This window comes from Mustelus asterias, chromosome 10 (assembly GCF_964213995.1).
Source record: "Mustelus asterias chromosome 10, sMusAst1.hap1.1, whole genome shotgun sequence".
Taxonomy (NCBI): Eukaryota; Metazoa; Chordata; class Chondrichthyes; order Carcharhiniformes; family Triakidae; genus Mustelus; species Mustelus asterias.
In genome coordinates, this window is record NC_135810.1 from 12,241,752 (window position 1) to 12,257,953 (window position 16,202).

At 40.1% G+C, this 16,202-nt stretch overlaps 1 protein-coding gene across 2 annotated transcripts in view; it reads left to right on the forward strand.

Moving 5' to 3' along the window:
• Window positions 1-16,202, forward strand: part of pibf1 (progesterone immunomodulatory binding factor 1) — a 121,067-nt gene that overhangs the window by 29,370 nt on the left and 75,495 nt on the right. For both annotated transcript variants that reach the window (XM_078221574.1, XM_078221573.1), the window contains exons 9-10: window positions 1,671-1,796; window positions 11,400-11,498. In XM_078221574.1, the coding sequence (XP_078077700.1) occupies window positions 1,671-1,796; window positions 11,400-11,498 (225 nt within the window). The remainder of the gene's footprint in view (window positions 1-1,670; window positions 1,797-11,399; window positions 11,499-16,202) is intronic.

Genomic DNA, 16,202 nt, shown 5'->3' on the forward strand with positions numbered 1-16,202 from the left:
AGTTCTTCACACAACAGTCGGTTGTCTGTTGAGCTCCATATATGTCTCCAGTAATCCACACATGAATTTTATCATTCCTTTCACATGATGTTGTTTAGTGTCAGTCTTGACTATCAGTTCCAGCTCCTCATCACCTCTCCCAACTCCTGCGCTACTTGGTATTTCCATCAGTTGATTGTCGGGAAGCCAAGTGCTTGATTATATTAATTGTAAAATCATCTTCCAAATGTTCAAGTCTATTCATAATCTCACCCTCCCTATTTCCTTTCGCCCAACTCCTGACTGTCTGAGAACTATGTACTCCTCTGCCTCTAGTCTCTTGTATATCCCCCACTTCCTTTGCCTCAAAGATGAATGCACAGCTGCCAATCAATATAGGCCCTGAGACCTATGATGCTCTGTGTAAACCCCTCCCTTTATACCAGTCTCCTATAAATTGCTACTTAAAACCTACCCCATTAACCAATCTTTGTGTTACCTGTCCTATGTCTCCTTCTTTGATATGGGATAAGTTTTTGTCTGATTATGTTCCTGCAAGCACATTAGGGCATTCAAAAGTGTTATACAAATACACATTGTTTTAATATCAATTAATATTTTATTTACTGTGCAAAATATAAATACATCTGGATTCTAAATTGACAGTCGCTTGATAGTACAGAACTTTTGTATTGCTGAAAAAGAAACATGCTGCCAAAGCTTTTCATCTTGCACTCATCAGGACAGACATGTGAATGCCACATTTCAGAAGGAGAAACAAATTATACTGCATGAGAAGAGGATGCTGATCGGTTGGAAATTTGATTGATTGAGGTGTTGCCATGGCAAATGCACCAGGATACTGTTGTCCCCCAGCCTTTTATAGAATCATATGTTCATGCAGAAGAGGCCCTTCGGTCCATCGAGTTAGGTGAGAGTTCCACCTGAACTCCCACCTAATCCCATCTACCAGTACTTGGCCCATAACCTTGAATGCTGTGACGTGCCAAATGCTCATCCAGGTACTTTTTAAAGGATGTGAAGCAACCCGCTCTACTGCCCTCCCAAGCAGCGCATTTCAGACCATCACCCCCCTAAACCTCCTGCCCCTCACCTTGAACCAATGTCCCCTTGTGACTGACCATTTGTTTAATTCAACAAAGGCACAATGCCTGGATATATTCCTTTTGCTTGCAGAGGACATATAAGCTTTCTGATTGTAGGATGAGAACTTTGATTATTAATTTTATTTGATCACAGTGGCTTTTGTGCCATGCTTAATTTAACATTTAATTCAATTAAAAACTAAAGTGAAAGTAATTTTGATTGTTTATTAAAACTCATATTCTGTATGGCTGCAAATATTCATTAGGAAGCATCAGATTGGAAATTGTTATGGCTGAATATAAGTGCTCCTTTTAAAATGTGTGTAAATGTCAATATTAATAGAAGAATGAAAATGATGGCGGAGTATGAACAAGCTTTGTTATAATGAACAAACTTTAAAACAGATATCAAACCGTAAAATACTTGCGTCTAACTTCACTGAATTTACATTGCTATTGTTCTTTAGCATGATTTATTGCAGTGAGTGTTTTGATTAGTTGTATCATAGACCTGTAGAATTCAGCATACATCTTTTTTGATGTTGAAGATTAATCTTAAAGCATACGGAATTTTTTCTTTGGAAGGGACCATTACAAAAATGAATATGAAGACAAGCTTCGTCATGAACTGGAGCAGATCAGAGTGAAAACAGACCTGGAAATTGAACATCTTCGATGTGGCTCCAAAGAAATGTATGAGAGGGAAAACAGGTAAAGCAATATCCACAGTCGCTAAAAAAAGTGATTGAGTTCCTGCTCCTTAACTGCAAATAAACAGAAAGGGAGACAAAGCAAAACAGCAACCCAAAGACATCTGAGAGGGCAGCCATGTCCTCCGACATACCATAAACAATGCATTGGGAGACTGCCGTTTAAAGCACTTGTAAGGCATTATTGTCCATAATAGTTCTAGGAATTATACCTATCAGAGTATTAGTGTCAAAAATTATTCATGCGATACTTGAGTCATACTTTAGATGACAGCTCCTAAAGTTTGTGGGCGAGTAAAAGGGTGGGTGTGGAAAGAAGATAGTTAGAAATATATCAAGATGTGGAGATGCCGGCGTTGGACTGGGGTAAACACAGTAAGAAGTCTCACAACACCAGGTTAAAGTCCAACAGGTTTATTTGGTAGTAAAAGCCATTAGCTTTCGGAGCGCTGCTCCTTCGTCAGGTAAGTGGGAGTTCTGTTCACAAACAGGGCATATAAAGACACAAACTCAATTTACAAAATAATGGTTGGAATGCATTCCTCCTCCAGCTTTACAACCCTCAGATATCTGCTCCTCTCAATCCAGCCCTGAAGACACTCCATAAAACTGACCTCTTTAACCCAGCTTTTGGCTATCTACCCTAATATCAGTGTCATATTTTGTTTTGTTAGGTCTCTGAAGTGCTTTGGGATGTTTTATTCTGAAAGGTGCTTTATAAATCCAAGCTGTTATATTCTGCCCTAAAGAATGGTTCTAAGAAAGTTTTTATCTTTTGACATTATATGATAACATTATTCTTTTAAGATCAATGTTTAAGAATCGTGATCAGAAAGGCATGCACTTCAAATAAAGCATTCTAAATACTCAGGAAACAAAACGAAATAAAATACTGCAGATGCTGGAATCTGAAACAAAAACAGAAAAGCTGGAAAATCTCAGCAGGAAATCTTCGCCAGAGCCTAAGGGTTATCCTGACTCAAAACGTTGGCTCTGTTCTCCATCCACAGTAGCTGTCAGGCCTGCTGAGACAAAAAGAAATGTTAATTTCTCTGATTCAGATGCAAAGATAAACTCTTGTTTATGTGTCTCACTGAAGAAGAATGCACAGATTTTAAAATGTACTTTATAGGCCAACTTGCAAGTTATATGCAATACAAACAGAAAATGCATGCCTGGCAGCATCTGTGGAGAGAGAAATAGAGCTAAAGTTTCGAGTCTGTATGACCCTTCAGAGCTAAAGAGAGGGAGAAATGTGATGGATTTTAGAGGGTGGAGCAGGTGGAGCAAAATAGAAGGTCAGTGATAGGTATCAGCTAAGAGAGATCAATCTCCTAGCTCACATCTACCATTGACCTATTTTGCTCTGCCTGCTCCAGTTCCTCTTAAACAGTATAGAATCCTTGATGTGGAGATGCCGGCGTTGGACTGGGGTGGACACAGTAAGAAGTCTCACAACACCAGGTTAAAGACCAACAATTTCCAAATAAACCTGTTGGACTTTAACCTGGTGTTGTGAGACCTCTTACAGTATAAAATCCATTGCATTACTCTCTCTCTTTAGCTCTGCAAAAGAGTTTCAGATTCAAATCATTAACTTTATTTCTCTCTCCACAGATACTGCCTGACCTGCTGGGTTTTTCCAGCATTTCCTGTTTTTATTTCAGAATTCCAGCATCCACAGTATTTTGCTTATAATTGCATGCAGTATTCCACTTTCACCTGCACTGGAAACTGAGACTATAGGCAATTGCATAAAATAGTGTTTGTCTCACATGCATGCATGTGTCTTGAAGCGATTTCTGATGCTTTTCCAATTTATACAATCAAGTTCAATCTTGTACCATATGTGGCAAGCAATTATGTAATTCATCATTTGAATATTCAAGTAATGTTAAAGTGAATTAACCAGTGTAGTTATAATAGGCTAAATATGTTTGTTGTTTCATTATTTAGTTTAATCACTTAATTTGATCTTGTGTATAGGCTTATGAAGGATCCTGTTTCATGTGTTTTAAGATGTTCCTGTTAGTAATGATTATGATGTTTAACAAAAAAAGGAGAAAGCTGAGAAGTATGTTTAAATGCTGGTCTTGAGAAGCAATTTTTATTCGTGGTGATGTGGACACCTTGCATTCACAGTGTAACATTACATCGAATTGGCACATTTATAAATCGATAAAGTGCAATCTAAACAGGTGAAAAATACACAGCCAATCAGGCTGCAGCTGTGAAGAGGGAAGTAAGAATTGGATGTTTCACGTTGATGATCTTTTAAAGCGTAATTAACTGCTGAGCCTTTGTATGGAACCTCAGTGCTCCCTGCAAATCTTTAGCACCACATTTTCAAATAATCACGATGTCAAAATCAGACACAAGAACATAAGAACTAGGCACAGGAGTAGGCAATTCAACTCCTTGAGCCTGCTCCCCCTTTCAATACGATCACGGCTGATCTTGTCTTGACCTCACTTTCCTGCCCGTTCTCCATAACTCTTCAACCCATTACTTATCAAAAAATCTGTTTTATCTCCTTTTTAAATTTACTCAATGTCTCGGCATCCACTGCACTCTGGGGTAGTGAATTCCAGAGATTCATGACCCTTTGAGAGAAGTAGTTGCTCCTCATCTCTGTTTTAAATCTGCTACCCCTTATCCTAAAACTATGGCCTCTCGTTCTAGATTGCCCCACAAGAGGTAACATCTTCCCTACCTCTACCCTGTCAATCCTCTTTGACATCTTATACACCTCAATTAGACTACCAGAGAGAATAGACCTAAATTGCTCAACCTCTCTTCATAAAACAAACCCCGCATCTATGGAATCCATCTAGTGAACTTCATAATGTGTACATTGCCTTCAAAATCATAATCCTGCAACCTTCACCAACATAACTGCTGCTGAAACGCTTGGTCACCTTCAGACTGGACTATTCCAATGATTGCCAAGTTGGCATTCCATCTTTTACTCACTGTAAATTTCATCTGATTTAAATTTTGTTGCCAACATCCTACTCCAGAATCGCTCCTTTACAGGGGATAAATGCAAGTCTTTGTTTCTCATCTATTACCCAATCCTTGCTGCCACGCATTGACTCCTGCCTTGTCAGTGCTTCCAATTTAAGATTCTCAGCTGCCTGTTTAAATCTTTACTTTTTTTTCTTCATAACCATTTCCAGCCCATCACCTCATCAATCCTGAAGTGTATGTTGATATTCCTTTAATCTTTTGTGCATTTTCTCCTCTGCCCCTTTATCCTACCATTCGCTCCCATACCTCCTGCTCTCTCTTCCAAACATTTTGGAAGCCCCTCCTGAGATCCTTCCACAATTCCATTTCTCCCTCCTCCTTGAAGAGTCTCCTTAAAACCCATTTCTGACCACCATTCAATCATCTTAGCCATCCCTGCTTTTCCTAGATGACCATGTTTATCTGATTATGCCTGTGTAAAGGCTTTGATTTCTTTTCAAGTTGAAGGTATGATATAAATACAGTTGTTTAACATCAAGGAGCTCCCCACCCCTTCTTTGAACATTGCCATTTAAAATATTTACATCCACTGAATAGGCAGACATTGCCTTAGTTTAACATATCACCTACAAACGAGCAACCTTCACAATGTAGCACTCCCTCAATACTTCAATCTGTCAGCCTAGATTATGTGGTCAAGTGTCTGATGTCGAGCTTGAAGCCAGGTCCATCTCACTCAGGCAGAGTTGTCAGCAAACAATGGCAAGCTAACAATTGTAATACTCTTCAACCTCATGTCCACTTTAGTTTAGATCTTGTAAAACTCTTGGTCTTAGGCTGATTAAGTAATTTTGAGTTGAAGAGGTGGAGCAGCAATCTTTGACTTTTGGTCAGCTGTTGAACTGGATAACCACAGTAAGAAGTCTCACAACACCAGGTTAAAGTCCAACAGGTTTATTTGGTAGCAAATACCATAAGCTTTCGGAGCGCTGCCCCTTCGTCAGATGGAGTGGATATCTGTTCTCCAACAGTGCACAGAGACACAGAAATCAAGTTACAGAATACTAATTAGAATGCAAATCTCTACAGCCAGCCAGGTCTTAAAGGTACAGATAATGTGGGTGGAGGGAACATTAAACACAGGTTAAAGAGATGTGTATTGTCTCCAGACAGAACAGCTAGTAAGATTCTGCAAGATCAGGGGGAAAGCTGTGGGGGTTACTGATAATGTGACATAAATCCAACATCCCGGTTTAGGCCGTCCTCATGTGTGCGGAACTTGGCTATCAGTTTCTGCTCAGCGACTCTGCGCTGTCATGTGTCGTGAAGGCCGCCTTGGAGAACGCTTACCTGAAGATCCAAGGCTGAATGCCCTTGACTGCTGAAGTGCTCCCCCACAGGAAGAGAACAGTCTTGCCTGGTGATTGTCGAGCGATGTTCATTCATCCATTGTCGTAGCGTCTGCATGGTTTCCCAATGCCCCAATTCCCCAAAGGGCGACAACGGATGAATGAACACCGCTTGACAATCACCAGGCAAGACTGTTCTCTTCCTGTGGGGGAGCACTTCAGCAGTTACGGGCATTCAGCCTTGGATCTTCAGGTAAGCGTTCTCCAAGGCGGCCTTCACGACACACGACAGCGCAGAGTCGCTGAGCAGAAACTAATAGCCAAGTTCCGCACACATGAGGACGGCCTAAACCGGGATGTTGGATTTATGTCACATTATCAGTAACCCCCACAGCTTTCCCCCTGATCTTGCAGAATCTTACTAGCTGTTCTGTCTGGAGACAATACACATCTCTTTAACCTGTGTTTAAAGTTCCCTCCACCCACATTATCTGTACCTTTAAGACCTGGCTGGCTGTAGAGATTTGCATTCTAATTAGTATTCTGTAACTTGATTTCTGTGTCTCTGTGCACTGTTGGAGAACAGATATCCACTCCATCTGACGAAGGGGCAGCGCTCCGAAAGCTTATGGTATTTGCTACCAAATAAACCTGTTGGACTTTAACCTGGGTGTTGTGAGACTTCTTACTGTGCTTACCCCAGTCCAACGCCGGCATCTCCACATCAGAACTGGATAACAGCATAAGAATGAAGTGATGAACTAAGACTATTGAGCAGATTAATTTGTTCTGCCCTGCTGCTTCTCTTTCAGGCCCTTTCTCTAACCTTATTCAATTTCAAACGAGAAGCAACTATCTTTTTTTGAATCAGAAATTAATTGGTCTGAACTTTGAGGTAGAAATAACAACAAGGCTACTGGAACTTACCTCTATTGGAATAAATAACAACTCCCAGCATCTATACATGCATAGCTAAACACTGAAATCAGGAAATTGTTGTCCAATTTTCCCCCTCCTCCCTAAGTTGTGCTGTATCGATATCTTGCCAAGAGAATCAGCATTCAAACACAAGATGGGCATGATGTTGCAATACCTAATCACTAGAGACACATTAAAGTTAAAAGTTAGAGCTGGCCATTCACATGTAAGTGAAGTTTTAATAGTGTAATGCCTTAATTACTGCCAACAGCCCCTCTGGCATTGAAAATTTACTTTACAAGTGTGGAGTCTGATTCTTTCAAATTTCAATTATTGCATATTTTATTACAACTTAAAATATTTTCTTTGTCTCTTTTATTTCTCTCTCACTCTCATCTCTTCCTGTCCGTCTCTATTTTTCTGCTCACAATTTTATGTTTAATTAAATATTCGAGTTTACACCTCTTGTTTCATATTCTGCGTGTCTCAGTAACTATTCTTCTACCTGATTATGGAAGAGGCATCCTGTTGTTTGTCCTGCTCACGCACAATACAAATCCCCTGTAGAAACTGCAGTGTTGTATCAGACTACCTGATTACCATAATTTGCAGCTCAAGATCCTACCAGTAGATTGTAAACATAATGTACATTGAGTGCCGTTTGTTTGCCACTGACTGAAAAATTCAGGCCGTAGTATTTCCTCTTTGAATGCTTCATATCAAGTCCTTACATTTTGCACTAGGTGGCAGTCCTATCCGTAAGTTGAATGATTCATTCCTTTGCTCACGGTTTGCATAGTTTAAAGTCGAGTTCTTCTGTCCTGATTTTATCCATCTTAATTACTTCCCATTTTAAAAAAAAAAGCTAGAATCATTCTTTTACGAAAACAAGTGATTCATTTTCCTTAACTTCGCTGCACTCAAGTTCATAAAAAGATTCTTTATTTGGATCCTTTTATCTGCCTCCACATCTTATATATGGTGACCACACCGGAATGAAATACTGGCCTTTGTTCTCTCTCTCATGGTTTATAGAGTATCAATAGCACTCCTTGGATTTATATTCAACAAATCTGTTTACATACCACCACAATTTATTTGACTTTACAACTGCCGTCATACACTTTTGTTTGGTCAGTGTTTGCACCTGGATCCTTTCTCTCGGAGGCACAGAGTGCTGATGTACCTTTTAACATTGCAATTTTAAAATTGAGTAATTTTAATGGCAATCCATTACCTTGGATTTGAATACAACTTAGAATCCACTGTACCCAATAGTTGAGCCTCAGCTTGCTCTAAATCTCTTGGTTCTCATGAAAGTGGCAGCGGCTTCCTGTTTGTGATGATAAGCTAAATCTTTTTACAAGCCTAGTTTTCATGGGTGTTTATTTACATGTACTATTCTGCTTGCAATTAAATACAAGGTAAATAACAGTAATATTCCTTTCTTTAAAAAGTTAATTTTTCCACTTATTTCACACACAACAGGTTCAGTGGGCTCACTCTTTCCAGCCCTCTGCTGCTCGCACTATTTCTAGGAGTTGCATCAAAGTGCTGCTGAAGGATTGTTCCTGTGATATATTTTCTTCAACAATAGCAGTGAAATGCCTAACATTTACTCAGTGCCAACCCAGCTTAGATCGAACATTTGCCATGAGTAGTTATAGCTGCAAGCCCACACCCTACAGATTTATGGTGCAACATGTTAGTACACTGATGCCACTCCACCACATTACTCATTTTAATGACTTTTCTAAATATTACATGGAGATTAACCTCTGATCAACTGTTAGTCAAACAGGATTCTCTTTCAACCTATGTTTGTTCCTAACCTCCCTGGTATGCACCTCAAGCTTCAAAAAAAGTTTGTGTTTTATAGTTATGTCCTAGAGGAAGAATTTTTAATGATTCATGGAGTTCAATCACCATAAAACTTAACAGCATACTTTGTAAAGGTTAGGTAAAGCTACAATGACCTGATTTTTGCATTGAAAATAATGCTGAGGGTAACCACATTCAGCATTGTTATGGTGTAAATTGAACAGCAACTTCAAGTACATGCAGTTAAATGTGAAAATCTGTAAGTTGTGATCTGAGTTGCCCGAAGCCAGGCTACATTATAAAGTAACACACTGATAGATTTAACATTGACATCAGCGTAAGAGCATTTGGTTGCAGTATTTCACAGTAACTTCATTGAAGTGTGAATGTAAGCCTACTTGTGACTAATAAATAAACTTTACTTTTTTACTTTATTTGCCCACTCGTTACATGCTAGACACATCAGAAAAAGTTAAAATTCAGAAGTAAGCACATTTTTAGCAGCATGATTAGTCATAATTACTGGGGGAAATAAATCTCAACAGTTTTTTCCAGTGTGACTAAAACTTCCGTATGTCTTTTCTTGGTGCTTACATATAGGTTTGGTTTTCCCAAATTTTTCTTTTGCTGTAGAACTGGATGAAACTGGAAAGTTTATCTGCTAATTTGCCCTACAACCTCCATCAAACCAAACTTTATATTTATAAGGCCTCAAACTTTCTTACCCGTGTTATGAATAAAAGGGATGGACGGTGGCACAGTGGTTAGCATGGCTGCCTCACAGGTCCAGGGACACGGGTTCAATTCCGGTCTCGGATGACTGTCTATGTGGAGTTTGTACATTCCCCCCATATCTGTGTGGGTTTCCTCTGGGTGCTCCAATTTCCTCCCACAGTCCAAAGATGTGTGGGTTAGGTTGATTAGCCGTGCTAAATTGCCCCATAGTGTCAGGGGATTAGCAGGGTAAATATGTGGGAATAGGGCCTGGGTGGGATTGTGGTCATTGCAGACTTGATGGGCCAAATGGCTTCCTTCTGTACTGTAGGGAGTCTATGAAAATAAGAACTAGGAGCAGGAGTAAGCCATCTGGCCCCTCGAGCCTGCTGCGCCATTCAATAATATCATGGCTTGACTTTTTGTGGACTCAGCTCCACTTACCCGCCTGCTCACCATAACCCTTAATTCCTTTACTGTTCAAAAATTTATCTATCCTTGCCTTAAAAACATTCAATGAGGTAGCCTCAACTGCTTCACTGGGCAGGGAATTCCACAGATTCACAACCCTTTGTGTGAAGAAGTTCCTCCTCAACTCAGTCTTAAATCTGCTTTCCCTTATTTTGAGGCTATTCCCCCTAGTTCTAGTTTCACCCGCCAGTGGAAACAACTTCCCTGCTTCCATTCCATCTATTTCCTTCATAATCTTATATGCTTCTATAAGATCTCCCCATATTCTTCTGAATTACAATGAGTATAGCCCCAATCTACTCAGTCTCTCCTCATAAGCCAACCCTCCCAACTCCGGAATCAACCTAGTGAATCTCCTCTGCACCCCCTCCAGTGCCAGTATATCCATTCTCAAGTAAGGAGACCAAAACTGTACACAGTACTCCAGGTGTGGCCTCACCAGCACCTTATACAGCTGCAACATAATCTCGCTGTTTTTAAACTCCATCCCTTTAGCAATGAAGGACAAGATTCCATTTGCCTTCTTAATTACCTGCTGCACCTGCAAACCAACTCCTTGAGATTCCTGCACAAGGACACCCAGGTCCCTCTGCACAGCAGCATGCTGCAATTTTTTACCATTTAAATAATAATCCATTTTGCTGTTATTCCTACCAAAATGGATGATCTCACATTTACCAACATTGTACTCCATCTGCCAGACCCTCGCCCACTCACTTAGATTATCTATATCCCTTTGCAGACTTTCAGCGTCCTCTGCACGCTTTGCTCTTCCACCCATCTTAGTGTCATCTGCGAATTTTGACACACTACACTTGGTCCTCAACTCCAAATCATCTATGTAAATCGTAAACAATTGCGGTCCCAACGCTGATCCCTGAGGCACACCACTAGTCACTGATCACCAACCAGAAAAACATCCATTTACCCCCACTCTTTGCTTTCTGTTAGTTAACCAATCCTCTATCCATGCTAATACATTACCCGTAACACTGTGCACCTTTATCTTACGTAGCAGTCTTTGGTGCGGCACCTTGTCAAATGCCTTCTGGGAATCCAGATACACCACATCCACAGGTTCCCCATTGTCCACTGCACATGTAATATGAAAAGGGAGAAGAAGTACTTTGAATAATATTGATAGTTCTTTGTCAGTAACTCTAAATGTTATGTTATAACTTACTATGATGGTTATCTTCACGCTAAGTTTGTATAAACAAAGATTGATAATCTTTGAATTTCTTATAGGAAAGTAGTGCCTTCTACTCGTTATTGAAAGGAAATAAATTTGGCGCAGGGTGCATTTCCACATTTTGCTTTGTATTCACTGAAAATTATTTTTCAAATCTATTCCAATTCAGAAATTTAAGAGAAGCAAGAGAAAATGCAGTTGCAGAAAAGGAGCGAGCAGTTGAAGCAGAAAAAGATGCACTCGCAAAATGTGACCAACTTCTGGAACAGTAAGTTTGTGATGAATTAATCCTGTCCTCTGCAGGTTGAATGCACAGAAAATTCATCATTCTTCCATGTCCATCTTGGTTAGAACCGGATAAGCGTTTTGTTTCCAGTGATTGCATTTTATATTTTCTACTGCCATAGTAATTTATATACAAGTCATTTTAGAAATTTTACCTATATGCTGCGGGTCCAGGTTTTCTGCACGATGTGAGTACTGGGAAGCTAACTTTAGTGATTCAAGGCATGTAACACAGTAGCCCGAGCCATTGTTGAGGCAAGAGGTCTTTGGTGTGGACCAGAATACTTCAAACAATGTGATTGAATTTCCACTTTTGTCATCTTTTGTTAAAGGCTGTGATATTCTGGCTAGGGAATAAAGCATTATTTTTAAAGACATCAAAAAAACCTCTTCCTCACGATTTCTGCATCACATCAGAATACAAATAGCAGGTAAATTGGAAAGACCATATATATTCTTCAAATTATATGGTGATTAGGTGAATGGATTCATATTATAATTAACTACATAGATCAGGGGAACCTGAAGCTTCGTTGCTAAACCATGCTCACTTACTTAATGATGTGGAGATGGCGGCGTTGGACTGGGGTAAACACAGTAAGGAGTCTAACAACACCAGGTTAAAGTCCAACAGGTTTATTTGGTAGCAAACGCCACTAGCTTTCAGAGCGCTGCTCCTTCGTCAGATGAGTGGGAGTTCTGTTCACAAACAGGGCATATAAAGACACAAACTCAATTTACAGAATAATGAATAATGATCGGAATGCGAGTCTTTACAGCTAATCAAGTCTTAAAGGTACAGGCAATGTGAGTGGAGAGAGCCTTAGCACAGGTTAAAGAAATGTGTATTGTCTCCAGACAGGACAGCCAGTGAGACTTTGCAAGCCCAGGCAAGTTGTGGGAGTTACAGATAGTGTGACATGAACCCAAGATCCCGGTTGAGGCCGTCCTCATGTGTGCGGAACCTGGCTATCAGTCTCTGCTCAGCGACTCTGTGCTGTCGTGTGTTGTGAACGCCGCCTTGGAGAACGCTTACCCGAATATCAGAGGCCGAACGCCCGTGACCGCTGAAGTGCTCCCCAACAGGAAGAGAACAGTCTTGCCTGGTGATTGTCGACAATCACCAGGCAAGACTGTTGTTAGACTCCTTACTGCACTTACTTAATGTCAGACAACACATGAGGTTGTTGAAAACATATTGCTGGAGTAGGAAAAGTAAAAGTCACTTAACTTTCCCAAATCCTATTGATCTTTAATAAGCTTTACTGGGAAGTGCACCAATCTGGACAACACGTGACAAAAGAATCAGGCTTGACTGAAATACTTTCCCCTGTCAGTGGGATGCTGATTTTCATTGTAAAAGTTCTCACATTGAATATAGCTCCTGCCATAGAACTGTATCCTAGCATTTGGAAAAGTAGTATAGGGGAGGGAGGGGAAAAAACTGCCAATCCTGATTCTCAATTTTCATTTTTCTTGACTTGGTAAATATCTGGATTGTGATAGCTGATCAAATTTGATCTGTACCAGTGTGTAAAAGTGGAAGTATAGCTACCTAAATGAATACTGCCAGTGTAATAAACAATATTGTTTAACATTTTAATGACAATTTGCCATTGTTCAACTTTCTTCCATCAGTTCCTGCATTTGTTGCTGAGACAGCCACCTGTGGTGAAACACATTCTTTGATATAGCTTGGTACTGTGAATTGGTTTTGCTTCAAACTCATGAGGTTTCATGTTGCTGTTATGCTATGCGTCAATTGATATTGATATGTGGTGTAAGGATGTTATAATGACATCATTGCTTAGTCTGGCATTGAATGAGAAGTTGTATAATATAGGTAGTTTCACACGATTAGCATTGCAACATGAGTGTTCAACATTGAATGTTCAGTAAAAAAGAAAGAAGCGTCCTAATATTCTGTTAAGTTTTATCTTATCATTAGAAATCTTGTGATTAGTTACAGAAGCACACAGTGTACATGCTTCAAATATATATACCGGCCTTCTTTCAGTCCCACTCAGCAGCAGTTATCAGGCCCAATCATTGGTGTGGCCATTTGCTGAAGTATTGCTGAGAAATTATGTACCTCAATCTTCTTGGGAATTGGACCTTATTTTTGGGAGTTATCGTCTTTCTTTTACCTTAGTTTTAAACACAAAAGTGCCTGGCAAATTGAGAGAAAACAATGTATTCCCCTGGGCATTCCTTAGGTAAAGCATTTGGTATTCTCATCTGGCTACCATATTATTTTGAATAAGAACCATATTTGTCAGAGAAGATGTTTAAGTTAAGAGATGTGGCCTGAATGTAAGTTCATTTTATGTTATCGGGAAAAGGCTTCAATTTGAAGTGATGCATAAAGGTTTATTAATGCATGACTTCACCCACATATGTTTCTTCCCCATTCAAGAATCTTGTTTCTTTTTGTCCACATTGCAAAGGATATCAATGACAACACGAAAAGCGTTTTCACACATATTAAGAGTGTGACTACAGACATGCTAAACTGCGACTTCGTATCAAATAAAAACAGAATGTTGGAAATGATCACCAGATCAGGCCACATTTGTCAAGAGAGAAACCACATTAAAGTTTCAGATCAATTACTTTTTGTTAGAATTGCAAAACCACAAGGTTTAAGCAAGAACAGAGCAGGGTAATGGAGGTAAGGAGAAGGAAGAAATGGAAGGTTCCTGCTGAATATAAGGGTGGAAGGCAGGAGAGATTCCAGGCAGATGGAATTTCATGTGGGAATATGTGAGATGTGCGCAGAAATTAATTGCAAAGCATAATGGAATTTTGGGAGTTTTTTATTCTTGCAATGTCAACTTCTCAATTTCCCTTAAACTGAGAGGAATGCTAGGCAATTTCAGAGGGCAGTTAAGAGTCAACCACATTGCTGTGGGTCTGGAGTCACATGTCGGCCAGATGTTAGATTTCCTTCCCGAAGGGCCATCAGTGAACAAGATGGGTTTTTACAGCAATCAATGGTAGTAGCCATGATCAACACCACTGAGACTAACTTTATATTTCAGATTTATTATTGAATTTAACTTCTACCAGCTGCCATGATGAGATTTGAACCCCTATCTCCAGAGTTTTAGCCTGGGCCTCTGGATTAACATCATCACTTCAGAGCTGGAAAAGAAGGGTAGGAGTTATGTTACAGCTGTACAAGAGCTCTGGTCAGACTTCTGCTGGGATCCTACTTTTACTTCTGGATACCAAACCTTAGGAAGGATATTTTGGTCCTCTTGTACCCAAGAGGGAGTAGCTTCTTCATATCTATCCAATCTAATCCTTTATCAATTAAATATCTTGACCAGATCGCACTTCAACCTTCTAAATGTTACAAAACCACAAATCAAATTTTTGCAACCTGCTAAGTGAATGTTGTCACATCTGATATCAGTATTGTTCTAGTGTGACATCCACTTATGTTTAGCTGTCAGGGGTCACTTGTTTTTGTTTTGTTTTATCGGCTGACAGCTGTTTTTTTGATGTGGTTCTTTGAAAAGATGTTTTGGCACTCCCGGTGTAAAGAAACATGATGTTCTGCCAGACATAAGCAGGAAAGAAATGGTAATCAGACTAACATCAATTACAAGGCTGCTTGAAATTTGGTTGAACATGTTGAGGCAAACTGGGTTGGTTTGGCACAAGAATATCACATTAGATTAATACTTGGTTTGGAAAATATCCATTTACACAAGGTGATAGCTCATGGTCTGGAAGAAAACCCGACAATCGTGCATTGATTTATCATGTTAGTAATGTTTTGAGTAAATGTTGTGCACCGGGATCATTTTGTAGTTTATGGTGCAGCCAATGTTCATTGCTGCAGCAACTGTAATTACAGCTGACAGCCTTTGTACTCGAACCTGGTGTCAAAACTGTATGAAGAGACCTAGAGGGTGGGATTTTCTGGCTGCACTCGCCCCGAAACCGGAAATCCTGCCTGAGGTCAACGGACCTTTCCCTGGTCGGCCCCTCGCCTGCTACGATTCCCATGATGGGCGGAACGGGAAAGTTTGCCCCAGAGTTTTGATTTGATTTATTATTGTCACATGTATTAGTACACAGTGAAAAGTATTGTTTCTTGCGTGCTATACAGACAAAGCATACCGTTCATAGAGAAGGGAAGGAGTGCAGAATGTAGTGTTGCATTCATAGCTAGGGTGTAGAGAAAGATCAACTTAATGCAAGATAAGTCCATTCAAAAGCCTGATGGCAGCAGGGAGGAAGCTGTTCTTGAGTCGGTTGGTACGTGACTTCAGACTTTTGTATCTTTTTCCCTAAGGAAGAAGGTGGAAGAGAGAATGTCCGGGGTGCGTGGGGTCCTTAATTATGCTGGCTGCTTTGCTGAGGCAGCAGGAGGTGTAGACAGAGTCAATGGATGGGAGGCTGGTTTGCACGATGGATTGGGCTACATTCACGACCTTTTGTAGTTTCTTGCGGTCTTGGGCAGAGCAGGAGCCATACCAAGCTGTGATACAACCAGAAAGAATGCTTTCTATGATGCATCTGTAAAGGTTGGTGAGAGTCGTAGCTGACATGTCAAATTTCCTTAATCTTCTGAGAAAGTAGAGGCATTGATGGGCTTTCTTAATTATAGTGTCGGCAAGGGGGTACCAGGCCAGGTTGTTGGTGACCTGGACACCTAAAAGCTTGAAGCTTTCAA